The 27,499-nt window shown below is 35.2% G+C and overlaps 1 protein-coding gene across 3 annotated transcripts in view; it reads left to right on the forward strand.

Moving 5' to 3' along the window:
• The window catches only part of FCHO2 (FCH and mu domain containing endocytic adaptor 2), an 86,019-nt gene that overhangs the window by 39,091 nt on the left and 19,429 nt on the right, over window positions 1-27,499 (forward strand). For 2 of the 3 annotated variants that reach the window (XM_067316195.1, XM_067316196.1), the window contains exons 9-17: window positions 5,172-5,216; window positions 7,069-7,141; window positions 10,788-10,812; window positions 17,863-17,917; window positions 20,550-20,728; window positions 21,304-21,318; window positions 22,381-22,405; window positions 23,235-23,277; window positions 23,973-24,067. In XM_067316195.1, coding sequence (XP_067172296.1) covers window positions 5,172-5,216; window positions 7,069-7,141; window positions 10,788-10,812; window positions 17,863-17,917; window positions 20,550-20,728; window positions 21,304-21,318; window positions 22,381-22,405; window positions 23,235-23,277; window positions 23,973-24,067 — 555 coding nt within the window. The remainder of the gene's footprint in view (window positions 1-5,171; window positions 5,217-7,068; window positions 7,142-10,787; window positions 10,813-17,862; window positions 17,918-20,549; window positions 20,729-21,303; window positions 21,319-22,380; window positions 22,406-23,234; window positions 23,278-23,972; window positions 24,068-27,499) is intronic. The other variant, XM_067316197.1, reaches the window with a different exon arrangement.

Here is a 27,499-nt window from a genome sequence, read left to right on the forward strand (position 1 = left end):
TTTAATGCATTTTTAAAATTTATTTTATGTTCATATGAATGCTTGTTTCCTTTTCAATTCACATTTTCTTGTCTTTTTATGGGAGGAAGAACAAAGGAAATCTCAATGCTTTGACTGTAGTACTGCAAATTATTACTATTATAATTATTATTGTTGCAATGTCACAATATCTAGATGGCCCTTTTCAGTGCTTGGGGCTATCATGTTGCATGGGCTTTGGCAACTTCTGCAAGAATGTCTGCTTCAGGAAATGACTTCAGTCCCTGTCGTCAGCAATACATCTTAAACATGAAACAACTCTTCTTCTTTGGATGTTGCAATGGATAGTAAATCTATGGTGGTCAGTACTCGCCTCAGAGATTTCAGAGGTCAGCCTGTGCAGCATTAGGTTCTATAAACAAAATTATCAGTGCAGTTGAGATATAATAATCTTCTAGATTCTTGGACTGAAATCCTCATTGGGGTTAACCCTTTGTCTATACTTTAGTCACTGGGTGAGTTTGTGACTTGTTAAGAAAACCCATTTGCCTCATAGTGAATAGATAATACATTCACATTAAAATGTCCATGCAGCTGCTATGAAAGTTATTGTGATATTGTGATACCAGCCCATGAGTTCTAATGCTTGGACATGCATCTGTATGTTACCCATATCTGGCAATCTCCAATAATGCTGCCAGCCTTCTAGGTGTTTTTGAGTAGATCATCTAATGATTGAGGAAGCAGAAATCAAAAAGGTGGATATTGTGCTTCTTCAGAGGAGAAAGCACTTGGAGGCGTTTTTGCAGTGATAGTGCAGAGGCTTTTGTTTCCAGATGCACAAGTGCAGCGGGCAGTGCAGGGGAATGTTTCAAGAATGCTTCTGGATTGCTCACAGCTGCTGTGCTTCCGTAGCAGTAGCTGTGCTTCAGGCCTGTGGGCTGGCTAGGGGGCTGTGTTTGGTTCTGGTGGGAGATGATGTGGTCTCAGAACATGCTTCTGGCTGCACTACGGTGTTATTACCTCTTTGGGCACAAAGCCATCTGTTCGCAGGAAACTCCAGCTCTTATGTGGGCTACCAAAAACTCATCAAAGCAATCCTGTTTGCTAAATTGGTCCACTGTAGAGTGCCACATAAAACGTCTGTTTGTGAAATGTTATTTTGGTTTAAAAATGCTGCTCCGCAGGCAAAATGTGGTACCCTTCATGGCAAGCACATAGGAAACAAAGCTGTTGGGAGATCTGTTCTAAAGTTGCAGAATAAAGTACTCTGAAAAATTTAGAACTGCTACAAATTTCACCCTATTCTGCTCAAAAGGGCAAGATGTAGGAATTTGCCTTTACTTTGGTAGTGCAAGCAAATAATGCAACATGTAGTATTGAGCAGGGGCAAAGGGGTTAAATACAAATTTAGAAAAACAGTAAACTTACCTTGGGGGTTGGAAGAAAATGATAAAACTCATTTGTTTTCATGGATTCACTAGTGACAGCTGTTAGTGTCTTAAACTTCTGAGATTCCAAAGTATGAAGGTCTGTATAAAAATTTGAATTAACTAGAAAAAATAGGTTAGGATAGAAATATGCTTTAGAAAATTAACTGATTCACATAATTTTTTTTTTAAGAGATGCTGTGTTTGTGATTATTATTTATCTTTTTTACAGTAAAACGGCTAGCAGGTGAACAGGAAGGGAAGTGACTTCTATATTAACTCTGCTTGTCTTGGGGGAGCATAAAATAAACTAATAGATATCATTAGGAAGAACGTGTGTTTAAAATTTCCAAGTTAACCTGACACACATCTCTGTGAAAAATGGGGTCTCTTACTGACATCTGTGGCACAACTCCCGTCACGTTACTATCTTTCACAATTCATAACTAACTACAAGTTTTTCAGCTGGTGTTTGATAGTCATCCCTATCAGAAAAGATTATGTTGTTTTAAGAGTGAGATAAATTTGGTGAGGGAGAGTAAGCAGGCTTGTCTTAAATCTAATTGGAAATGCTAACCTGATCTTCATATGAATTTATGCATTGTGCATTTTGATGTGATTCAGTGTTTAGCTTGAATGTTTGTCTCTTGAACTAAACAACTTGCTAAGCTGTAAAAACCACCTTCAGAGAAAAGCGTTAGGCCAGTGTAATGGGCAAAATGTAGAAACCTTGATATCTTAGTAAAGAAGAATCTTTTTCCGCTTGTGTTAGAAGTGAAAGTTAGATATTGATCTGAAGTAAGGAGTACTGTGAGTTTTACCTGAACCTTAAATATTTATATATTTCAGTGAGGAGTGTAAAACACTAAAAGTCTGGGGATCATTCTTAGTAGCTGCGAAGGGTGAAGAAAAAGATGGTATTCTGAGAAAACGTGCATATTGCATTTCCCTAAAAATATGTTTAAATCTGTATGTTGTTTGCAGGTTTTTTTCCTTCTGTTTTTGTTTTGGGGTGAGTGTTTGTGGTTGATTTGACTGGCCAAATGGGAATGTGTAGAGAAGCAAGAAACAGAAGTAGTTGAATCATTAGCAAAGTGATGAAAAATGTATTGTCTGAAGGGTAGTGCCGAAGAAGTAATGGGTTTGTTCTTCAGCCTCTGTTTTATGGTATTCTTCTGAATTTCTTGCTCAATATATTTTGAACAATAGAGTTTAAATACCTAAAACAAACTGTTGATAAAATCAGTGCTGGAATGTAGATATCTACAGTTCTCCAGTGTTTGGGGTTTTTTTCTGTTGTGTTTTTGTTTTGTGAGATGACCAGATTTGCTGACTTGTGGAGCACACTCACTCTGTTTTACTATGAATTTAATGGAGAGCAAAGGGGAAGAAATTGGAAGGACTGCCTAAAATGTTGATGAATTTACAATTTATAGTAGACTGAGAGAACTATTTGGAATTTGTATTTGGTCTTGCCATTTTGAATAGTTAAACTGACATTTGAAATTATCTAATATTTGAATGTTAAAGTAATAGTGATATTCTGCTCTCAAGAGCTTCATTTGGAGGCCAAACAATTACTTTATGATAAATTTTGATGAGAATCAACACTAAACTTCCCATAGGGAATTACAGAAAAATTATTCTAACGATATCAATGGTTTCTAGTCCTGGGACCTCATCCTGCTGGTGGTTTTACGAGCATCCAGGTTTTTTTCATTAAAAAAAATATTCCCTGCCTTTGCAGGGAAAATTTTGCAGACTCAGTGTCTTAATTGCAATAAATACAAATTTTGCTTTGAGCACATTTTTTTTAATTCATTAGTTGTCTGCAAAATTTTACAGGAAATACGTGTAGATTTTATGTAACGTTATGATGAAAATAATTCAGTTTGTTTAACATTAATGAGCATGGAGTTATACTGTCAGTTTCTTAGTTGTCTTTTTGACCTAAGTATAATTTTTTCACTTGCAATTTTGAAAAATCCACCAGAATGCAGTGTTTATACTAGATCAAACACAATTTCAGGCTGCAATAGCTAAATATACTTTTTAGGGATTACATTGTAAATATAACTGTTTGAGGTACTTAACTCTATGAGTTAAATATGAATTAATTCCAGGTGCATAATTCACAATGCTAATTCACAGCTAAATTATTTTTTAGCTTCATTGTGGCATCTCTAATTACAGCATAATGATTTGTTATGTTGTACTATTAAAAACAAACTGAACCTTGTAGTCTCCACATTTCTTGTAGTAAAGATCTGTTTCTATAGGTTAATTATTTTAAGACTGAGCCTATGGCATCCTCATTTTGAAAAGAATATGAGTGAAAACACTGGAAAATGCTCTCAAGTACACTTTGTTTTGTTTTATGTGAAAACATCCTGCAAATTGTACAGCTCTTGTGTTTATAGTGGATGCTCTATGATGATCATAATTTCAAAATTAAAAAAAAGAGATTACTTATGTGCAAATGTGTTTGGGGCAGGAATGAAAGTAATTTCTGTATTTGAGGTTTACACAATTGCTTTGCTTCCAGTTGATTGTAATTGAAATTTTCCAGATTCGAATCTTTCACTCAAAGTTGCTTAAGTCTAACGAAAAGAAAGTTTGGCTGCCTTAGAGTATAAAATTGAGAACTTTTTTTTTTCTTCTATCTTAACTGTAATGTGTATAAATTTGTGTTTATGCCCTCAGAATGGTTACTTGAGGATAGGTAATAACCCCGGTGTCACAGTGCTAGCAGCGACTGTTGCAAGCTCCTGTTTCAAACAGTGGCCACGTGGCCGGCTGAGAGCAGGGAGTGGGAGGAGAGGTTCCTCGCTGCACGTTCTCTCTGCTTGCTTTGCACTGGCACAAGCGCTCCTGCGAGTCTGCCATTTTAGCTCCCCAAAGGAGGTCTGACGGAAAATCACTGTTTTTTTATTTGTTTTGTTTTTTCCCCTGCAGCTTTAGCTCCCTAAAATGACTCATCGTGGGGTTAAACAAATTTGAGACCTGGCCAGATTGAGGAATGGGAGTTAAGCTTTGCAATGACAACTGACTCTTACCTTGTGTTAGCAGTAGTGGGAAGCCACAGTGATGAATTTATTTAGATACTGCACTTAACACGGTGTCCTCTGCTGTTTTGTCATATTTACAGTCTTAACATTTTTTAAAGTTTTTTTTCTTGTTATTGCCATGTGTAAGATTCTGCACATCACTTTTAATTGTCCAAATAATTGGCTATGATGAGAAACAGAGGAACTAACAATACAGAGTTAGCAAAAGTGTGAACTTCCAAATAAGACCTGTAGCTATGCTCTTTTCCAACTTCAAAAGAAGACCTGTAGCTATGCTCTTTTCCTTTCTGATCTTTTCTTTACATAGTTCTTCTTTCCTTAAAAGAAGATAAATCTAAAACTTCCTACTGATACTGTAATATAAATGCAGTTTTGAACGAGAAAAGGAAACAAATTAGATATGCTTCATGAAGTTGAAATAACAGAGGCAATTAAATTGTATTTAGACAGTGTGCACTGGTATTTTAATTTTTTGTTGTGAAAGCATGGAAACATTTAATAATTTGCTGTACATGTATGTTTTTGCCAGCTGACCACTTACAGGGCAATTATGGTTTTCACAGTTATCTAAATTTTTAATTAGATTATCTAGTCTTTTCAGGAAATATTGATAGTGTTTAAAACATCTTAGTGATTGACTTTCATTTGAGATTAAATTTAACCTAATGTTTACCTTCATTGTCATTTCTTTAAGGCCCTATTGAATTTGAGGAATGTAACACATCTAGTGCAGTTGAAGGTAAGTTGTTGTAGTATAGTTATTTACATAAAAATGCTGTGGATATAATCGGAAACTGAGGAATGAATGGTATTCAGCACATTAAATTGTGTGAATTTGAAGTATTCTGATAGGCTAATAAGCAACTGTTCCTTTGAAATATGTACTGTTTAAACTTCTACCAAAATAAGATTTACAATACTTTATTAATCTAATGTATGGTTGTCAGAGAATTTTAATGTTTTTATAAATATACCTTGGCTTAGACCCTCTCATTGCAGAGTTTGGATCTGGTTCACTTATGACTATGTAACTTAATTTACAAGTGTCAAAATATGGCTCAGGCTCTTTCCATTGTTGCCATGTTCATTATACCAGTTCTAACGTAGAGTTATCGTTACAAAGCCTTCCTTTATTGATGTAGCTTATTTTGCTTAGGGGATTGTTTTAAGTGGTTAAGAACTGTTTTATTTCTATAAGCTATGTATTTACTTTGGGACAAAGGAATTGACAGTATAGCTATAGCCGCCGACAACTCTTAAAGTTGCCAAGATTGCAGCTGAGAGGCTTAAAATCTTTTTTGACTGAAACAGAGAAGCTCCATCTTCAGAACTACTCTCATACTCCATTTGTCACTGATTTTGGCTGGATAAAGCACAGAAAGGAAATAAATCCCAGACTATGCATTTAAAAATAATTTTGGAGCAATGATTTCTGTCTCTGTTAAAATATAAAATGTGGCTGAGTTTACAGCTACCTGATTTGAGAAGTTTTTAGTTATTTCATCCAGAAAATTTCTAAGAGACATTCCAATAATTCCTACTTATATGTGCTGTGTAATGAAATTCTGTAATGGGGAATATAATGATACTTTTTTAATGATGTGCTCAAAGTTATCAGTTGTTAAATTTTGAAATCCGAATGATTTCCACTGCTTTGCTCAAAACATGGCTTGCTGCAGGAAGTATGTTCCATCAGATCAAAATTGTAGACTATTTGGATCAGATGCTTGCGTTTGTTCCTTTTATATAAAGCTTGGCAGTGTACTTGCTTCTGCAAAAAATTCAGGAGAGAAGCGGACATGACAGTAAGCCTGATGGAGACTTTAAATATATTTTATTTTCAGTACATTAAATGGGTATGAAAGAAAACTTTTCTTCTGTATTATAGCTATATGTATCCAGAGCTAAAAATGGGGAAGAAAATTCAGAGAGAAGGCATGGTTCCAGAATCAGTAGGAGCCAGCCTTAGAGCCAGCTACAGCACTGGGATTTAATGAGTTCAGCATCAACTGGAAAGCCTAGAGACGTTCCCTTTTTCATAGGACCAAGATCCTACTTCTTATGAGAGGCTGGGGCTCACAGCTGCTGGGACCACTCAGGGAAGTACAAACAGCATGTTGAACTGCAGCGGCTGAGAGAGGCAGGGTTCAGTCCCTGAGCCGTGTGCGTTGGCTGTTCAGGCTCAGCAGGAGCAGTAGCTCCTGTTGAGTTTCTGTGAGCAGAGTTCCTTCCCTCAAAAGCGGCAATGCACCCACCTTCCATAAAATAAGTGGCAGTCCAGCATACCCTACTTGGAGAGTTGCATGTACAATGCAAATCAGCTTTATAATGACTTACATTATTAAAGTGTTACTTTAACCTTTTTTTTAAATTTAATTCTTTGATAGGTGTGTTACTTGCAACATATTGAAATAATGCTGCAGATATCTTGTATTCCCTTAGTTGGGCTCCATGTCTACCCCAATGTTAGATTTTTGTGTCACTCATTATGGCAGCATTTGAAAGGTATTGACATTGGTATGCACTAGTGTTGGACGTTGCTAAATATATGCTCATCTCTAATCTTTAAATGAAAAATGTTTGTTCCATAGGGGTAAAACCACGGAAGAGAAAACCTTTTGGTTTATCAGGAATAATGAAAAAAGAAAAAGATACTGAATCTGTGTAAGTATATTTCCGGCTTGAAGCTTTCAGTCGTGTATGGAAACTAATAAAAATGTGGAGATAAGCATTAGCTGATAATTAACAAAAATAGTGATTTTTATAATGAAAGTTTAAATGAATGCTGTCAATGTGAAAACATTATAGATATTTAAGATTTTTGTAACTAAAGATATTAAGTAAACGATATAAATGTATTCTTACTAGTTTACTCACATGTTTCATTGTTTCCTCTGCACAGGTAAGTAGTTCTCCCTTGTGCAGACATTTAAACACTGTAGATAATGTGATTCTCATATGTATTCCTACCCAAATAAGAGCTTTGGATGTGGAAAAGGTACTGTATATCTAAGTGTGTGTTTGCAGAATTGAGGTTTTAATTATTCTTTTGTTAGAAAAACTCTTATGTGCGGTAGTAGAAGGGCAGAAAAATCTTCGAATGTTTTTCCATAAATCATATGCACATTCATTTCTGAAAGAACATTATTTTAACTCATGATTGATATTCCAACTAACATCATTCCTTTATATTTCTGTTCTTTCTGTGATTTAATCTCCCCCCCTCTCTACCTTCCATACTTTATTATGCTCAAGTAGATGGAGAGAGAAATGTAGACAGTGTGATCTTGGACAGCAGTAATCTGAGAATAAAGTTATGTTACAAGGACTTATTTCTTCTGATTATAATTTAGTTAAAATATTTAAATTAGAGTGGTATAAAGATTTGAGGATTTTGGTGTCTTAAATACTTTTAGTGCACTTCTTTTAAGTAATCCCTTCTCTCTTGAAACATATTTAGTAAAGAAATTTTTTTGTGATGCACAACCATTGCAATATCAAATAGCAGCCAAAAAGTATGTTGTTCGATTGTTAGCCTTTTGATCCTTGCATTTACTTTCTTGGAAGATAGTCTCTTTGATAGCATTGAGTACTAATATATATTTAAGAAAAGAAGCTATCTGCTTTTCTTGTCCAACAAAAAAACCTTTTTTGGCCTCCATGTTGGTTATTACTCAAACTAATTTTATGTCATGTATTAACTTGTTTGCAAACCAGGCATCTCCTTCCATCCATTTTTTGGCAGATGATGAAATTTTATCTGGCCCCAGCAAAGATTTAGGGCTGTTAATATCATTTTTCCGGAGCCAATAGAGGCCAGGAAGTTTCCAGATTGACTCTTTCCAGGTGTATCAGTTGCATATCTTGTCTCAGAGATCGATTTTCCTTGACCTGTAACAGAAGAATTTTCTTGGGCACTGAGGGCTGAAGATTGGCTTCTGTACAATGTGAAACACTTCATATCTATGTATGCCGATCCATTGGATTGGGATACTTTTCCAAAAACTGCCTTTTCACAAAGACATTTTATTTAATGTTAAAAGGTAATATGGGAGTCTCTTTCTAGGAGAAATTGTTTTGCGTGGCACAATGAGGTTGTCAGTGCAGCCACTCTGAAATGGGAAAAAAGTTGCCTTGCTTTCTATGACTTGGACTAAAACTTGATTTATATTATATTATTTGTATCTATATATACTTACAATACAGAATCAAATAGATACTAAGGTCAGAAAGAAAGCAGTATGACTGCATGATACTGACCTTCTATATAACACTGGCTATAGATTTTTACAGACTCTTGCATTAATCCTTCTCTAACTTAACATCACATTTTAACATTGAGTTTTCAAATAATGGACGATCCATTTTATGCCTAAGTAAAATATTCTAGTAGTTATTTATCATCACTTTAAAAAGTTGTACTGCTAGTCTAATTTTTTCTAATTTCTTCTTCTAGTCGATGATCTTGTTATAGGCTTTAGATCACAGAAGTCTATTATCAGAAACTTCCTCTGTGAGGAAAAAGAAAAAAAAAAACTTACTTCTGTTTTAGTTGTTAGCTACAATCCTTAAATTCCCTTAGAGAGTCCCCACTTTCTGGATAAGTTACCTTATACTGGAAGTGTGAATTTGTTCTTTCACCTTGAAAGAAAGAAAGACTATGCATCTAGCTGTGTAAAAGCACACCCATCTAAAACTCAATGTCCTTATTTCCCACTTCTCCAGCCTTTGTCATTTGCAAACTTCACCAGCAATTAGTTTTCCTTTGTATCTTGAGAATGGATCCTGTGAGATCCTCTCAATGCTCCTCTGAATGCTACTATACTTGCAGTTCCTTTTTGAGACCTATTAGCTAGCTAGTTTTGAAAATATTCAGTATGAGCTATATTGCTTTCATTGTAGTTGTCTTGCATCATCTTTTCACATTTCTTAAGTTTTATGGACTTTAGGCTGTCTTGTTTGTGTTGTGCAGATATTTTTTAAAGCCAGATGTCATAAAATCTGTTCCTTATATCTTTCACGAGAAGTCTAACACTTCGTCTCTTCAAGCTGTAAAATAGATTTAAAGTAGCTGTTTCTCTTGCTATGAATTTTTCTGAGCCAGCAGGGGGAGGTAAGACTTAAGTCAAGTACAGCACACACTTTCTTCTGTGCGGTGCCTTTCAGAGGAGGCAGGATCCTTCATCTCACTGCCAGTTCCTTTGCAGACTGTGCTGAGTTCCATGTTAATGTTTCCATGTTTGCAAGTTTTCATACCTGTTTTTAAAGACACGGTGGTTTGTACATTTAACCCATTTAGCCTTTCAAAGAAGATAGTTTAGTTTGTTACAAATTTTAATTTTCTTTCTTTTTTTGGTAAATACATCTTTAGGATGTTATGCTAGACTATGTAAAAAGACTGTTGTTCAGTTACACTTGCACTCATGGTTTTATGTCAGGGTGCAGATTACAGAGGCCTGTGTTACACAAGTATTTCCATTTACTTTAAGTGTAATTGCTTCTGCTATCTGTGTACATCAGTGAGACAGAATCCATGTCATTCATTTTTGAAAATACTACTGTTTGAATCCAAAAGTTATATTGGAAACAATTTAACACTTGAGTAACTTATTTGCAAGCATTGTTTTTCTGCCAACTACTAAAAAAAAAAATTCTAGGAACGACACTATTATTTTTCCAACACTTTCTGGTACTTATTGCTGTTCATTTCTACACTGCAACCATCCTTGACAAACATGAATGAAATTCCAAAGAGAGAAGCTCTGAATTTACCGTAAGAGTAGTCTTAATTGCTTTAAGAACTGGTTGTTGTAGAAGATGATTTGCAATTGCATGTGGACAGTTTCATTATGATTGCTGACTGTGATTTATTATACACATCATCCAGGGACTTGACTCTTAAATTATATTCATCTGCACAAAATTGTTGATTATATTTGCCTAAAAAGCAAAACATGGTGGGTGTTCACAAATGTAATTTTAAATACAGCCTGGTACTCCTGTCTTCCCTCGATTCTTCCCCCCCACCCCACTCCCACCTCCTGCCCCGATGTGAGTTAGGGACATCTTGCAACTTTGGGTTTTCAGTATTTATTGTGCATTTTTCTTCTACGGTGTTTTCAGCTTCTTTTATTTAAATTTCATGCTGTTGAATGCAGGTATATACTGTAAATTTTAAGAGTTTGAGAGGCAAATGGGTCAAATGTGATGTTTCAAATTAATTGAAATTATTAAAGGAAGTACAGAACTAAGTAAAATAATTTGTGCATTTTATAACTGTACATTTTCTTTTTCTTTTTTTTTTTAATAGGGAATGTCCAGATGCAGACTCAGTTGTAAGTAGACTTATTTCCAACAACAATACATAAGCTAAAGTTGTCAACCATTCAGTCTAATCAAACTTGGCTTATATCCAGGTCCCACAAAGTATTATTATTGTGTTAGAGGTATTAATATTTTGATGGCATAACTGAAGTGTTAATTTTGCTCAGAACATAATCTTAGGCAGCATGTATAAGTGTGTCAGTAATACATTTCTTTTTCCTAACAGTTTTAGGTTTTAAATAACATGTTTTTACTGCAATTATTTGCTACTTTATTTTGAAGGTTCATAGAGTTTAAATTAATTAATTAATAGGTTCTAAGTGCGTTAATCTTTCACACTACTTTCTTGTGGATCTAACCTCACATCCTCATTTTCCTCTCCTTATTACTGTCTCTTTGGAAAATCCTTCTAATATTAATGGAGCTCTGCTTGATTGCTGCCAATAGAGTGTAGGAATATACATACTTAAATACTGCTTTAAATGAAGAATCTCTAGATACACTTTATTCGTGGTCTATTTTTCATTGCTATTTCTAGTCTGTGATACATTTTACAATTTTATTTATTAACTTCAAAGAGGAGGCAGTCGCAAATTAAATTGATATGTTAATGCTTTTTTATTTCCTAATTGAGCCTTTTCTGTCTGCTTAAATGTAGATGTTGTCTTGAATTATATGTACAGAGAGTGTGACTCCATATGGCTACAGCAGGGAAATTTTTACAGAATGATTGAAGTGGTTTTCTGTAGACTGATTTGTTTTTCAGTTGGCTTATTTAGATGTCAATTATATTAAACAGTTTAATTTTTCAAGTTCACCGGTTACATGGATTTTTTTCTTTGCATTCAATATCTGTGAGTTTTTGTACCTAATATTAAAATTTTTTTTTAGAAACTTGGTTTAAAAAGATCTAGTAGAACCATTTTTCTAAATAAGGAAGAGTAAGATTTACCAAATAATCAAGTATATGTATATGAACAGCCTTGTAAACATAATTTGAGACAGGCTTTTTATCCTGTAGAGTCACCTTAATTTCAAAGCAGATTTCTTTTCTTGGTGCATTTAAAGTAAAGTACCGTAGAATTATCCCTAGAATTATCAAGCCCTTAATGGAAATAATGTCTTTTGACAGTTCAGGTAGAGTCACTGGAGTGAAACACAACTGGCTTTGATTTGCGGTGTTTGTTTTCTTACTTGCTTGTTTTGATCCTTAATTTTTTTTAAATGATTAATTCAACAGATTCAACTGTAAACATGTCTGACATTGTTTCTGGCTGCATGAGGCACACCATATGAACATATAAGTGAATTGTTCTGTCTAGATGTAATTTATACATGGTAAAAAACTAACTTTCATAGTGCCTAACAACAAAAGCGATACTTGTATTGTATTCTCTTTTGTTTTGTGGCCAACATTTTATGCGTGCAATTGGACTTCAGGATATGGTCTATCATTTCTTCTTGATTTCCACAAGCAACAGTATTATTTCAAATGGTAGAATCCTTTAATAACAGAAGCCATTAAAGTCACTCCCATGGAAAATGGTGCAGAGTACCGTAGCTGAGATTCATTCACCCCTTACGATCAACTCATCCCCAGAGCACTCTTATATTCTAAGGCTGGCAGCCTTCTCTGGAAGGTCCCATTTCAGATACTTCTCATTTTCCTTGTCTTTTACTTGAAGATTTCCTTTCTGTTTCATTTTTCAAACTTGATCGAAATAGTTATTGCTATCTGTGTTGGTATCTCTCTGATGATTTGCTTTGTATACATCTTTGTAATAATTATACATTTCAGAAATTTGAACTTGGAAAAGTGTTTGAACTTGGAAAAGCAAAACAATATAAGATAGAAAGCTATTATCATTTTTGTTTGACTGATAGAAAATACCAAGAGCCAGGCCTCAGAAAACTCAACTTCTTTAAGGTGTCCCAGTTATGGTTTTGGTTAGCTTTGGTCACTCACTGAAAATCTCAGTGTGTCTTTTATATTATTAACCTGAGTTTTTCCCAAAAGGTTGCTTTTGTTTATTTGTCAAGAATCCTATTGTTGTTCTCTTCTGTGAAAGGAATGTAAGAGATAATCACTCTACATTTATATTTATAAGGGCTGAGATGAATATATTGAAACTTTAAAAATTAAGGCTCCAGTAAGAACTGAATTCAATACTTTATCAGCCAGGCCTATATGATATTGCGGATCTTTGAATATATACTATGTAGCCGGTTCCATTAGGGCCTTCTCACTAGTTGCAAATGTATAATGCAGTGTATTCTAACTTATATTACTTCTCTGTTTTCACAAGCAAAACAGTGAGATGGTCGTAAGATGTGTTTTGTTTAACAGTGGAAGTTCTTGAATTTATCTGTGGGAAACTGTCTGCTTGTACTCATCCTGATTTATAGCTGCCAGGTTATATGTATTGGAAAACATAATTTTAATGCGTATGAATAAATTGTTAATTCCTGTTCAGAAATTTTGTAACAGCTATAGGAGGTTTTTATATAATCATGAGTAGGAAGGCAGCTGTGGTATCTGTTGAAAAGGTTGACAGTTTCAATAGGCAATTTCTGTTTAAATATAGATTACAGTATGGCAGGAGATTTAAAACTCCTGCTCTGTTATATGTCAATCTACACATGCAACTGTTTCATTAAATTAAGCCTTGATAATTAAGAAAAATATGAAGCTAAGTGTGCGTACACTGGAAAGAGGTGGCGACTGAAGTTTGGCTTGGTATACATTTATTACCTAGCAAGTAGTTCTATGAGCAGAACTAATTGTCTTGTTTCCCAAGGATTTCCTTTGTCTCTAGGGATTGGCCACCTTCTGTCTGTAGGAGGATATGAGCTCTAGTTTTTCCTCTGGTGAGGGCATTTATGTTTCTCTTGTGGTCCAGTAAGATCTGAGTGTGGATTGCAGCCTTTCCCTTGGTTAAAATACCTGCTGTCCCTCTCCTCTACTTCTGCCTATTTTCATGAAGACTGTAGTAATGTAATTATCTTTGAGTCCTCTGTTCATTTGAAATTGTCTGGTAAGTTCAAAAGTAATTAAGGGGAGCCACTGACGCACAGAGTGTGATGCTGATACTTTTTCCCCAGAAAACTGGAATGCAAACAAATACACTGAGGCATCCAAACCTTTTCATTAACATATTTACATATGTAACATAAGTATAGTATAATTAATAATTATAAAATAATTATAGAATTAGACACCCTTTTATTGCTAGGGAATGATTGATTGAATTTGAAACTATCATACTCTTAACTTGTGGGACACAAGTGCAAACTTAGTGGAATTCATGTGTTTTTCTTTATTTGCATTTTGTAATGTTTAGTTCTGGCATATTTTGAATAGCTGCTCTTGGTACAGGGTACAAGGCTTTGCAGTCACAGTACAAGACAGGAGCACTTTGAGTACCTGTTTTTTTTTTCTTTCTGCATCCCAGGCAATGGAAGAGAGTGACTGGCTCCTCTCTTCTGCATCTTTTGGGTTTATGCAGCCTAAAGAGAGGAGGTTAAGAATATGTCACTTCTCTGTCTCAGCCTAAGAATATACTAAGCTAAATTTACATCCCAAAGATATCAAAAGTGGAGAGGCTCCTTTTCTCCTGTTCCAGGCCATGAGCTTCATCTGCGTACCTTGCGGTGGCTTTAGTCCTCCTCTGGTTGTGCAGGAAGTCTAGTCCAGTTCAGTAAAATGGTAGAAAGTTAATCTTGCGAAAAAAGAAATAGTGAGCTGTTCAGCTCAGCAGTATCTTGAAGCATTCCCTCAGGAAAACTTCGTAAAGGAAGTCTTGTAACCACTGTAGATATCCCAGGAGAAGAGAAAAGAGGCAAAAATCAAGCTGAAGTCCAGTTAAGGTTTCTTTCTTCTTGACCCTGTGACCAACCTGGGAGCTGTGCTAACATTGCTGATAAAGGGCCAAATGAAGTAGCTAGACTGTAGTATGCTCCAAATGTTCCTCTCTTGCCCTGTGTGTGTGCTTCAGAGGAATCAGTAGCGTGGTAACGGTGTGGCTTCTGTTGCCTCTGGATAAAGCAAAGAATCTGACCTAAAGTATTGACTGGAATTCTAAAAATAGGTTTGGGGAATAGAATTTAGTCCTCAGGCTTTTTGTATAGGCAATTTTATTTTGTTATCTATTTTGTCCTTAAGTTTTATTTCTTTAAAAAATTGTTCACCCCAGAAACTTTTTAGAACATATGGGTGCAAAGACAGAGATATAAAGCCCAATTTTTTAAATGTATTTTTAAAGCTATTTATTACCTTAATCCGGACTATGTTGTGTTACATCTGCAGACCTGGGGAAACTCTGTTTTTAGAGCTGTATGTTTGATTGTTCAGCAGAACTTGGGAGAATGTGAGACCTTGTCAGTAATCCAAGGAAGTCCACCTCTCCAGTGACTGCCACAGAGTTCAAGTCATGTCAATGCTGAGCTTTTCTTTTCTCTCCAAAAACTACAAATAAAGTGTTTGGCTAGGGTGGCTAGACCTTCATCCCCAAATCATACTAGTAACTTCTGCTTACAGAAAACCAAAGTTTGTGAAGATCTTCAGCCTTCTTCCTCTGTGCTAAAGTTCAGAAACAACACATGTATGTGTGGAGGTTATGTTTTTTCCTCAGTTCAGCAAGCTAGGCAAATCACCTCTTGACTGTTGTGTGCCTGGTACTTAAAAGACTCACCATGATCCACCACATTACATGTTGTTCTGTCTTTGCAGGAGTGTGGAGAAGGAAGGAAGACTTAGTCAAGTAAATATAAATGGCTTTGTTCAGATTTGTGAACTTACATCTCACCCAAATGGCTGTGTCTTCTACTGCTGTTACATAATGAATTAGTAAATAAAATTCTGATGTTTCAGAAAGTAAGGAGAACTGTTCATCAAGAAAAAATGTATTTTGAAATTACTGCTTAATTTGTAAGAAAGATTTTGAGGTACCATTTTGTTGGTACGTGACACAATTTGGCTTTGTCAATACAAAGGTACATTAAAGATCTTTTCCACCCTTTAGTTCTAATAGTGTACCTATAAATTCAGAAATTTGCCAACTACTGTCATTTTTCCTGCCTGTCCTCATTGATAGTATCCTTTACATATCTGGCCTGACTGGAAGAAAAAGTAGATGTTGTATATTTAAAGATTTTTGTTGTTTTTTTCAATTCCTCTTAACCACGAATGATCCTTATGTATTGAAAATTGCATATTGTGACAATTAGAAGTGGTTCAGAATTCAGAAGCTGTAGTATTGTAGGAACACGTACCTACCCTATAGCTATATGTTTTTGTTCTGTTTACTTTGATGTCAAGTTTCATTAGTGTTTTTTGGTATATAAACAAGGTTAGCCTGAGGTCAAGCGTAGATAAGAACCGTGATTTGTTCAAGTGAAGCTAAGGTACTGGACCGTGTGATCCTACTCTTATTACTTTTCTGTGTGTTCGCTTTTTTTTTTTATCACACAGAGATGAAGACTAGGTCTTCCAGGGTTTTTTTTTCATTTAATTCAGAAGTGCTACATTTAGAGAGCTGTACAGCTGAAAATCTTTCTCAGTAAAATATCAGACATCCCATTTGTGATACCTATAAAAGAAATAGAGGGACAAGCATACTATATGTTATCTTTGTCAGTAATTCAAAAGCTATTCAAGGTGAATAGTTCTTTAAATTTTGCTTCAAATTTTAGGTGAAGTCAAGGGTGTGCTTGCTAGCTAAAGTCTCCAGTATAAGTCATTTTCTGTTATCTTACTGTCTTTTGGCCGTTATGTATATTTCTCTTTCAATCAAACTGCCTCTCAGTGCTTACTTTCTAATAGAGTAAGGATATACTGATATGTTAGAATAAATCACTTTGTACATAAATCTTACCATTTTTAATGAGAAATTTATAGCTGGTAAGATCACTACATTTTGAAGAGAACTGGTTTTGTGTTTTTTGTAATTACTGTTGCATCTCAGCAGTTCTCATAGACTGACTATGGATACAGAGTCATTAGTGGGCTTTTACTCTTTTATGCTTCTGTTTTGAATGGGGGAAATTATCTGTATATTTATGTCTATCCCTTTATAAGTAGTATATGTGTGTGTGATTTTTTGGGGGGCATATTTTTAATTTTTAGATTATCAAATTAGCTTTTCATCTTAGAGACTGTTTTTCTTTCTCCCAAAACACCTTTATGAAACTAAGTGCTTAGCTAAAATCGCTAAATGATTTCTAATGTAATTATCTTCAGTCTGCCTTTAATTGCCTGCAGGAATAGAACAGCTGAACTAGATGGAAATTCCTGGATGCTTATTAGCTTTAAAAACCCAAGACAGTGCTGGTCATGTGTAAATTAAAACTTGGGAACTTGATTTTGAGCATTCCTATTGTAAGATCCTAAGTTTCAGTGCTTTTGTAACTAATTTGAATGTTCTTTGCTAAAGCAACAGTACAAGCTTTGCTGCCTTTTCAAGGGGGAGAGAGCAAGTTGTATCTTGTATAACTTGGAATATTTCTGCGCATGTATTAAAGTATTAACTAGTACTTCAGAAAGGTTATGCTCCTGCACCATCAAAGCCTTCACTGGTTTGGCTGAAAGAATTAGAAGTAGAAATTAGGAAAATATCTGGGGGCAAGAGAATGACAGGCTTAATTTACACTTAGAAGTAAGCTAAAATGTTTAAAATCTAAAATACAACATTTTAAAATATTGAACAATATTTTTTTTGATTTTTATATTTATATTTATTATATATATTCTACATATAATATAGAATAAATATATATATAATTTATATTGTGTAAATAAAAATATAAACATATAAAATATGTAATGTCCTAATTAAATACTTTATAAAATATAAAGCTTCTGTTGGCTTCTGACCTTTTTGATAAATACCAGTAAATGCAGACTCATTAGAACTTGTCAGTTCTTGGTGGGAATTTGGGGGCTGTTTTGTCACTTTCTGTTCCAGAGGAGTCTTACCCATCACTCAGCTTCTGAACTGTAGAGCATAACTTGAGATAACTGTGTAATAATTCATAGTGAATAACCATTTTTTTGTTGTTTCTAGAATATTCCTGATGTAGATGATGAAGGATACAGCATTAAGCCAGAAGCAACACAGAATATCCTTTTGATTTTTATTTTGTCTAGTTATTTGATGTTTTTACAATTCTTTGGAGAGGTGAAGTACTGATTAAAGTGTTAAGTAAAGGAAGATGACATCCATGTTGATGTTGCAACTTTGTGTTTGTATGTTTGTAGCTTCCAGAAAAAGTACAAAGTTTTGTCTAGCCTAGATTTTGTGAGTTTGGGTGTGTAAATGCTGGAGGGACTTTTTGAAAAGAATATTAGGCAAAATGTCTTGAACTTTAAGAGAAATTTTTTAACAAAAAATTTAAGGTGACCATGCAGATCTTCCTCCATGAAAAGCTTTCACAGGGTTTGTAAAATAGAATTCTCTTTTAAGCATGCTGAGGGGTTATCTGTTGTATACCTGCACCCTCCCCCTTTTTTCATAACATCCTTAAAAAGATTGGGAGCTCCAACAGTCTAGAAATAGAATTTCTGTTATTTAATGAAGTCATTCTACCACATGCTGTTTCTAATTGGTGCTTTTATTGTATTTTTAATAATAGATTTGATATGTAGAATAGGCTTTTGTTATGAGTCTTTTTTATGGAGGGTCATGGTTTTCACTGCTCTTCCTTTGAAGGAAAAGATTCTTGTCCTCTTCTCCCATCAGAAACAGAGGGAAGCTCTACTCAAGAGTTAGGAATAGTTGCTATAGATCTAAGCAAGCCTACCATGGTAGAAAGATAGCTACTTTTTGGAAATGTACTCCCTTATTTTGGGGGAACTACAGCTAAAATAAAAGGTAAACCTACACTTTGCAATTATCTTAACTTGCTAAATTTTTTAACTAGTCAAAAGTGGAGATCAGTCCATCATCATAGTTTCTCTGTTTTCATCAGCTTTAAAGAATATGCTTCTATTGCTCCCAGCAGAGATTCCTGTGCTGATTTAAAAAAAAAAAAAAAAAAAAAAGTTATCTCTTATTTACAAAATCAGTATAAAAGTGAAAGACTTATCCAGCTTTGTGAGGGGCATTATTTCATGGTTTTGTATATATTTATGAAATGGAGGCAGGAGTGACTACGTCCCTTCATTGTAAAGGATTCATGCTGGCATCCTTATCTCCATTATCCTTTTTGCCAGGAAGAAATAGAAAAGGCCATACATCTAATGAAGAAGCTCAGTGATCTGCAATCCCTGTCAGCCAGGTAGTACTTCAGCTTCTGAAATCTTGACCAGATGCAGAAGTCATCAGTTCCCTTCCTCTCCCCAACCCCCCACCCCCCCACCAGCCTCCAAGACTGAATTTTTATTCTGTTGATGGGAACTCTTAAGATGATTTGCTGGAGAACATTGTTTTATGAGTGCTGTAATTGCAGTCAGTCTTATGAAGGCCAGTCTTCAGTGCTGGAAAAACACTGATCCTAAAAATCACTGGTTGCCTTGCAATTCATGGCATTGGGGTCTAAACTGGTCTTTGCCAGTAGCAATTTACTGGAACTAGTATCTCAAAGATCAGCTTGTGCCACCTTAGAAGAGGTGAATGTAACAGCCTGATTTGTAAGAAATTTATCTTGAAACTGAGTGACAACATCCAAGGTGAAAGATCTTTTAGTGAAATTAAAATCACTTATCTTTATAACTGACTTTTTCACATGGGAGCTGTTTGCAAGTAGTCTGTAACCAGGAAAATGTTTAAAAAGTTTTCTTCCCCCTGTCTCAGGGATTCTTTCAGTTGAGTTGGATTTTAACTATCTTATGGCTCAGGGTTAAGCTTTGTCAGGGAATATATTGTAGAGATTGTATTCAGATAGCTAGCATATTTCCAAGTGAAAATAACAGAAGTGAGGTGTAGAATATATATGCTTCACCTGGATAACAAAAAACTTTTATGCTTTTGAGTAGAAGAAATTTTTTAACTTGTTTTTTGTCAAAACAAATACATCTTTAAAAACTGTTGGCATAGGCCTTTTGGAGCTTTGTTCAGTGCAATTCCTGTGCATATAAAGAACCAAGGCTAATTTCATCTGTAGGTTTTTGCTTATTTTGAGCACTGAGTTGTTCTAATTGTCATTCTTTTTTTAGTCAAGGATGACAGTGCTTTAAGCTGCTAATAGTGTTTACTGTGCAGCCTTCTGTGTAATTAGCATCTTTTGTTGCAAAATTTTCAGTGCCATTCTGCAAAAAGGGCAAATAATGGTGGCTGTTGCTGCTGCTTCCTCTACTGTGTGCTTGTTAACTGCCATGGTCTAACTGAAAAGGTCGGTACTTCCCCTCCCTCACTTGATTTAAAAAATTTCTACAATGCATGCCTTTTCCGTAAGTTCATTACAATACTTAGCTGAATATCACAAATCTTAAATTTAAAATACAGAATTTTTGTTACTGTAGAACCTTTCATTTGTCCTGTTACCTTCAAATATGCAGTCCTTTGGTTATGTAGTAGTGCCTTCCATAAAAGAATACCATTATGAAGATGAATGGAATATAAAGGCCAGAGTGTAACTTTGAGGTATAAATATTGACCAGAGGATGTATTTGAAGTGTCTGTATAAGTACACAAAGACCTTTGTCAGCAGTATTTGTCTGTGATGTTTTCTTAATATGTGGGTTTTATAGAGAGTATGTAAGAAGTGGATTAAGGAGATGAATTTGAATACTTCCACCTTAACTGAGAAAAACATACCAAAGAGAACCATTTCTATTCATCCAGTGATTCTGACTCTGAAGATGATGAACCCAGGAGGTTCCATGTAGAAATAAAACCTGTACAGCCAAATCATAGCTCCCAATGCACAATGGCTTCCTTGGATGAATTAAAAGTGTCTATAGGGAACATCGCTCTTTCTCCAGCAGTATCTGTAAGTAATTTTGTTTCTTGTGTTTGTTTCTAAATTAGTATAGAAGAAAAGTGGTAAGGAATCTTTAGTGTAAATGTACATTTTACTGTTCAGAATTTATTCTAGGTTCACGTTTGATGATTATTTTTATTGTGCACTAGGCTGTCTTCAATATACTTTATCACAATGTAATGTTAAGTAATTCTCCCTTTTCAGATTTTAACTTCTGAGTCTTTGCAGTGCTAAGTCCTTGTCTTTCTGCTGTTGCCGCTGCAATAGATTTGAATACATGTAGAATTAGCTGAACGTGGCTTTTAACATAGTTTACTGATTAGTATTAAGTAATATAAAAACCTCTAAAACAGATTATATGCAAATACATACGATTTTTACAGCACATTTTTATTATATGTACTCCCACTAAACCATAGAATGATTCTTTATACCAAGCAGTGATATTATAAATGAACAGTTTCAAATTATGTCAGTACAATATTCAGATCAGAATAAGGATGGCTTTGTTTTTTAAGGAAAATATATATAGTATATTAAAATATTAATGATGATTTTTCCCATTTTTCCCCACATTTTGAAAGCAGAGACACAGTCCTGTAAGTACAGAATGACTTTTTACTGTTATTTGTAAATTAAAATTGAGTAAGTGCAGTTTGTAAGGGAGTTACTGGGAAAAACTTAGGAATATTTCTGTTCCTATCTGTCAGACATACTGTGTTGTAGGAAAGCTGTTGAATTTTAATGACCTATCCTGTAAAGGGATTTAGTAATACTTACTGAAGCCTTGTTTATACAATTTTACATTAATCTTTCTAAAGAACATGAAGATTCCAGCAAGAAGGCACTGTAGAAAGGTACCTCATTGCATAGAATTGTGTCAAATTCTAAGTACATAAGGGCTTCGGTAGCATTTTTGTCTCTATTTTCTGTACTTAAGTTGCTTTGTTTTCATAGTGGTATCTCAGATATACAAGTAAAGTTAGTCAACTCCCCATTATCTGCAGAAACCTAAGATGCATATAAAAATGAGTGCAGGATATCTGTAAATTTGGCTAACCATTTTGGGTTCAACAGGGGGAAAAAAAAGTCCAAAATGCTTCTGACAGTGGAGTATAGCAGTACCTAGCCACTAGGTCTGCAGAGCCTGTTATTGTATGAAAATATAGAAGCCCAAGGCTGATGGCTGAGAAGTGACCTGCACAAACCCGCAGTTACCATGTTGCAACAGATCTGTTTATACTTAAAAGGGGTTAACTTTCTAGAAGTTACTTCTCAGCCAGTTTTCAATTCTTCTTTTTTTTTTCAGCTGTCACCTGCTAACTCACTTCCAATTTTATTTGCTGTTTTTCTATTTGCTTCCCCAAAATTTTCTTTAGTCCAGTGCCTGCCTCCAGTGACCCAGTAGTAGTTGCATTTCCTGTTCCTTTTGTCTGCTCCGGGCAGTCTTTGTTCCTGCCTTTTCTTACCCGTGGGGGGGTGCGGTGCTTGCTCTGCCCTGGCTCATGTGCTGGTCATGCTTCTGCAAGCTCCAGAGTGTTCTTCCTGGTAGTGAAAGGAAAATATCTAATGGGAAATTAAAGTGGGAACAAACTCTGGAGCTATTAAGTGTTTTAATTGATAGTTTGTAAAAAATCTTGTTCTACTTTTGTCTATTTCAGGCACAAATGAATCAAAATTCATCCAGTAAGTGAGAATCTTTAACTGTTAGTCTATTTACTCTAGTCTTTTTAACTTAGCATAAAAAATATTTTTTTTTACTGTTAAAGAATAACATTATTAAATGTTCGTATTTTAAATAGAAAAAAACTTTCTCTTGTCAGTTCTAGGTACCTTAATAATACCTGCCTTTGAACTACCCACAGTAAATTCAAAGGAAAAAATTATTTGGTCAAAATTTCAAATTAGCTATTAGAAGCCACCCACAGATCTCTTCATTTTCTGTACACTCAGCTGTTCCCTGTTCTGAGACAGTGATGAGGAACACATTCCAGACCCAAAGAGGGGATGGCGTGGAAATGATTCTTGTGTTAGTTCTTAAATCCCTTCCATCCTCTCAAGTTTAGTATGATCCACAAACCAGCAAAGCTCACTTGCTCACTCTCTCTCTCAATTTTATGGTCAAACCCTGCTTGTAATACTGCCATGGAGATAGAGGATAGAGCATTAGTCTCTATCCTTTTTTTTTTCCAGTGGAAAACCAGGCCAGGTCAAGCAGTGGTTTGTTGAAGAGTAGAATTGGTGTAAGTTACATAAGTTAAGGAAGAACCTTCAGGTGATCAACATTTCCTCCCAAAATGCACTGCTTTGTGTAGTCCTCTCCTTTTAGAAGGTATTTCAGGAGCACCTGAATTTGTATCATCACAAATAACACATTTCCTCATTTCCATTTTAGTAATTCATGATTAATTTTGATCTGCAACTGTTAACTTCTAGTATCTTTTTATAATGAAGCTAAATGTTTTTATTAACCAAGTGTTTCAGCTTTGGTCATAATTCTGTATCTTTTGCTTAGGTGAAGAGTTAACGAAATTGAAGCTTTCTGCTCCAACTAATGAGTGAGTTCAACTTTTAAAATTATATCAAATGTACTTTGGGGGGAATTTGGTCTTATTTTAATCCAAGACTCAGAAACTCATTGCAAATATCAGCTGACTGGGTTGGGTATTTATTGGGTACTTGTGTATCTATTGCCTTATAAGAGTTAATGAGGAATTATATAACAGTGGAGAATTCTATTCTTCAACCTTTTTTTTTTTCTTCCTGTGTACTTGTTTTCCCCTTCTTATGTATTTGCTTCATTGTCATCTGTCTCAATTGATATTTATAATTACTTGATTACTAAATATTGGTTTTATTTTAAAATCTCAGCTTTTAAATAAAACAGATATAGTTTCTATCAGCAATGGTATAGTGTTTCCTGAGATAACAAGCCCAAAATTTGGACAGGACTGTGTACAAGTCACATATGTATATACTGAAACAAATCAATTTGCATACCTATGTTTTGTTGACATGAAAATGGACATTATGAAATATGTCTACACATGAACTTGCGCCCATAATAGAAGGTATCAATTCAGATAGTTTATTTATGTGTAAATCAGTTTCTTGACCTACAATCTGTGAGTAGTTCTAATTTTTAGATACAAAGACTGTAACTAACACAGGAGATGAATTACCAAAGTTGTAATTTGATTATTATGAATATATACATCTTTCATTTATATTCCAATTGCAACTCTTACTATAGAAAGGGGAACAGTGACCTACTGGCATGGGATCCACTCTTTAGCAGTTCTCTTGAATCTTCTTCTTCAGCCTCCTTGGCGTCCTCATCCTCCTCAGGTAAAATATTCGATAGCAGAAAATGTATTCTGCATATTCTTTGGAATGCTCTGTTGTTGCTTTTTTAGCCGTTGCAAGGGGATGTGCTTTGATTAGCAGGGTTGAGAGTTTAAATGGAGCTTCTCTCAGCAACAGTGAGATGAGATGAGCTTACCCTGTGGACAGGGATGGATGTGTTTCCTTTTTCCAGGAAAGCCTATTGAGCTATGAGCTGTCTAGTATGAAGCTGCCATGGAGTTTGGCTGCAAGGAATTTATTTCCTGTAGGAAAACTCGATTCTGTTGGGAAATGTGTGGGCAGAATCCAAGGGAGTGGGAGACAACCTTCCCCTGGAATTAAGGGGAGGTTCCTGGCCGGGGCGGGGGGGAGTACAGGAATTGGGTGAGGGGGCCAGGAAGATGCTGTATGGGAAGCTTGGCTGCAGGATTTTGTAGGATATTAGTGTGGGCAGAACACTGGCAGACTTTCCTGGAACCTGCTTTTTATAAAAATAAATAAATAAATATATATATATATATATATATAAAATTGATGGAATAGGCAATATTGATTGTTACACTCAAAAGGCAGCAAGGGAGAGGGAGCCCAGAGAGCGTATGGGTGGGAGTATGTTTTTTGGAAGAGGCTAAGAGGAGGGGAGGTTGAAAAACTAGTTAGGAAAAAGGAAGAGGAGACCCAAGCAAAAACACATCTTACTGCTATGTTAGGACTTCTTTACTAAAAGTATTTACTTAAATTATTTGCATTGATTATCTTGGGGGACTTAAGATAGACTGCATTATTTACTAACAGTAGCAGATATGCTGCTTCTGTAGTTCCTTTCAACCTACCTACTGCAACTCTATTTTCCAAGTCCTGCAGTCTTAATGTAGAGACTTTTACTTCTCCCATATGTCTGAGAAAGGAAGTATTTGCAATTTCTTTTAGCTAGATATTCCTGTCGCAAAAAATTATAATCAGCCTCACTTCTTTGTTAGTGATCATGGCTTTCCAACTCTTTTCCTCTGTAGTCGATCTTACAGATTGAAGAATAGTAAGAAAGAGTACATGTAAAAATAGGGGAATTCTGCACAAGAAATATTAATTCTTCTCAAGCATAGTAACATCTTTTTAGCGGCAATCAGCGTTGCTACACAGTCATCGGGTTTAAGTGAAAGTTATTCTTCCATTACAAAGTCATGTTCCTTAAAAGTTATGTTTTATAATAACAAATCTAGCTTGCTGAAATCAGTAGATCATCTCTTCCTCGCTTTGGTAGCCAGCTGGATTATTGGCTAGTGGGTCTAAATTTGTAACATATTTAGATATCTATTAATGGAATATGCTGGAAAAAAAGTTGTGCATTCTCAAAATAATCTGTGTTTTGCTAGTTGTATTATTGATTTGGTCTGATGTTGGAGTCTGAAGAGGCAGGCAGAGGGTGCTTAGAAGTTTCTTGCACTTGGTGGTTGTTGCTATATTCAGGTGTCTCTTGCTCCCCCTGAAGAGGAGGCTAAAGCAGATGAGGAAATGCTCGTGCAGTCCCTCCTTTTGGGAGAACTGTGGAGCGAGTAGCTGATGCTACTCCAGCCGATGCGCAGTGACAGGTAATTGGGATCAGTCACATGCTCTGTAGTCAGATCTAGGGGTGTCTGCTGTCTGTGGCCTGTGCCTCATAGCTGGAAGTGGCTTATGTACGTAGAACCTTTTATTTCATTGAAAGTAGTGGAATATAGTGCCCTGTGGGCATAAGTGGTTTTGGATATGAGACATCTGTGCTTTTGTAAACTGTATCTGCTAAATAATAATTTAAAGGATTGTTGTTCTAGGACTTTAACTAAGCCATCTATGTTTGTAAAATGATCTATGGACTTGAGTAGAATGTGAGTGTTCTGAGGTCTAACAAATTAATAACGTATTTTGGAAAAATATTTACTAAATCAGAAGTACTTCACAGTGTTGTTTAAATCAGGTTGGATTCTGATGCTCAATAATCTGCAGCTCAGTTCTGAAGACTTTTAAAAATATTCAAATCTGACCTGATGCTATTTTCCTTGAAATCAGTGTTTTATCTTCAGCTTGAAGGCAAATATAGGTAAACTGCTTAAAGCTTTTGAAAAAGTCAACCCAAAACTCAAGTAATTTATTATTTGCATAAACAATTTATTTATCTTGAATACAGAATATATATATCATAGTCTAGCATGTCTCATTGATACTCTCTTCCTTTTTACTATTGACTAAAGCATTTCTTCAGATACTGTTTTGTAACTCTGCATTAATCTTTGAACACACAAGCTGCAATGGTATTTGAGCAGTGGTTTTTATGCAACATAGAAAACTTTGGTCATCCATGAATAATCCTGCCTTATTAGAACTTTAAGCTAACTTTATTATCTTGAACAAACAACAGAAAATTTTTAGCTAGCTACTGATATTGTAAACGTGCTTTTTTTTTTTTTTTTTTTTAACTTCCTCATTTTCATCAGTGTGTCTTTAGATATTTTAGAACACTTCCGCATTGCTTTTGTTTCAGATCTGTAGCAGTGCAAGCCTTTGGAATAATATTTAAATTTTCTGTTAATAAGGGAAAGTAGTGTTAAATCTCTGGTTTTGAGGCTTGGTGAATCTACTTGTTCATCACAAAAAGGCAGCTGTAGAGAAGACACCTACACTTTTGATCTGAACTTTTAAATCAGTGTTGCTCCCTTTTTAATTCTCCGTGCCACTCCACAGCGCTGTTGCTCCTAGCTTTGCCGAACTGCAAGATGTTGAAAGTTGACTAACCTTGTGTTTGCTGCTTCTGTTATCATCTACTGCAACAAGCAAACAGACAAGCGCAGGGACTACCTGTGGGAAACTGCTGTCTTCACGGCAGCCAGCAGATTTTGGGATAAGAGAGAAAATAAACTGAGGCAGATGATGCTTCAAATATATAGTCACTCAGTAGATTCAAGTTGATACAGACAGTAGAAATATCAAACAGGATCTCAGGACTGTATTGTCCTCTGTGATTCAATGGAAAGCTGTTTATGTTGAATCTTTCTATTACTAAATATTAAGGGTAAGAGGATAAAAGTATTCGGAAGGAACAGAGAAGAGTAGGTTTGATTAAATAACTTAATTTTGAAAGAAATGAAAAGCAGAAATCTATGGAGAGGAAACAAATGCAATAGGACAGGAGAAGAAAAAGAGAAAACACTAAAGAGAGGAAGTTAAACCATAATAGGAAAGAAGTTAAAGGAATAAGCAAAGTTATACAAAGTAGGGCTTTAAGGGAAGAAATATAGTAAGTTATTTTTTGACTTAAGAAATGGAAAGTATCACGGTTGACAGTTTGAATGAAGTACATGTGATGTGTGGCTGGGTGTTTTTCTTTCAATTTTAAGTGGTGTGATTTCAGCCTAGTAGAGCAGTTATTTTTCTTGATGGCTAGTGGGCATTATGCAGTGG

The sequence above is a fragment of the Apteryx mantelli genome, chromosome Z (genome assembly GCF_036417845.1).
Source record: "Apteryx mantelli isolate bAptMan1 chromosome Z, bAptMan1.hap1, whole genome shotgun sequence".
NCBI lineage: Eukaryota > Metazoa > Chordata > Aves > Apterygiformes > Apterygidae > Apteryx > Apteryx mantelli.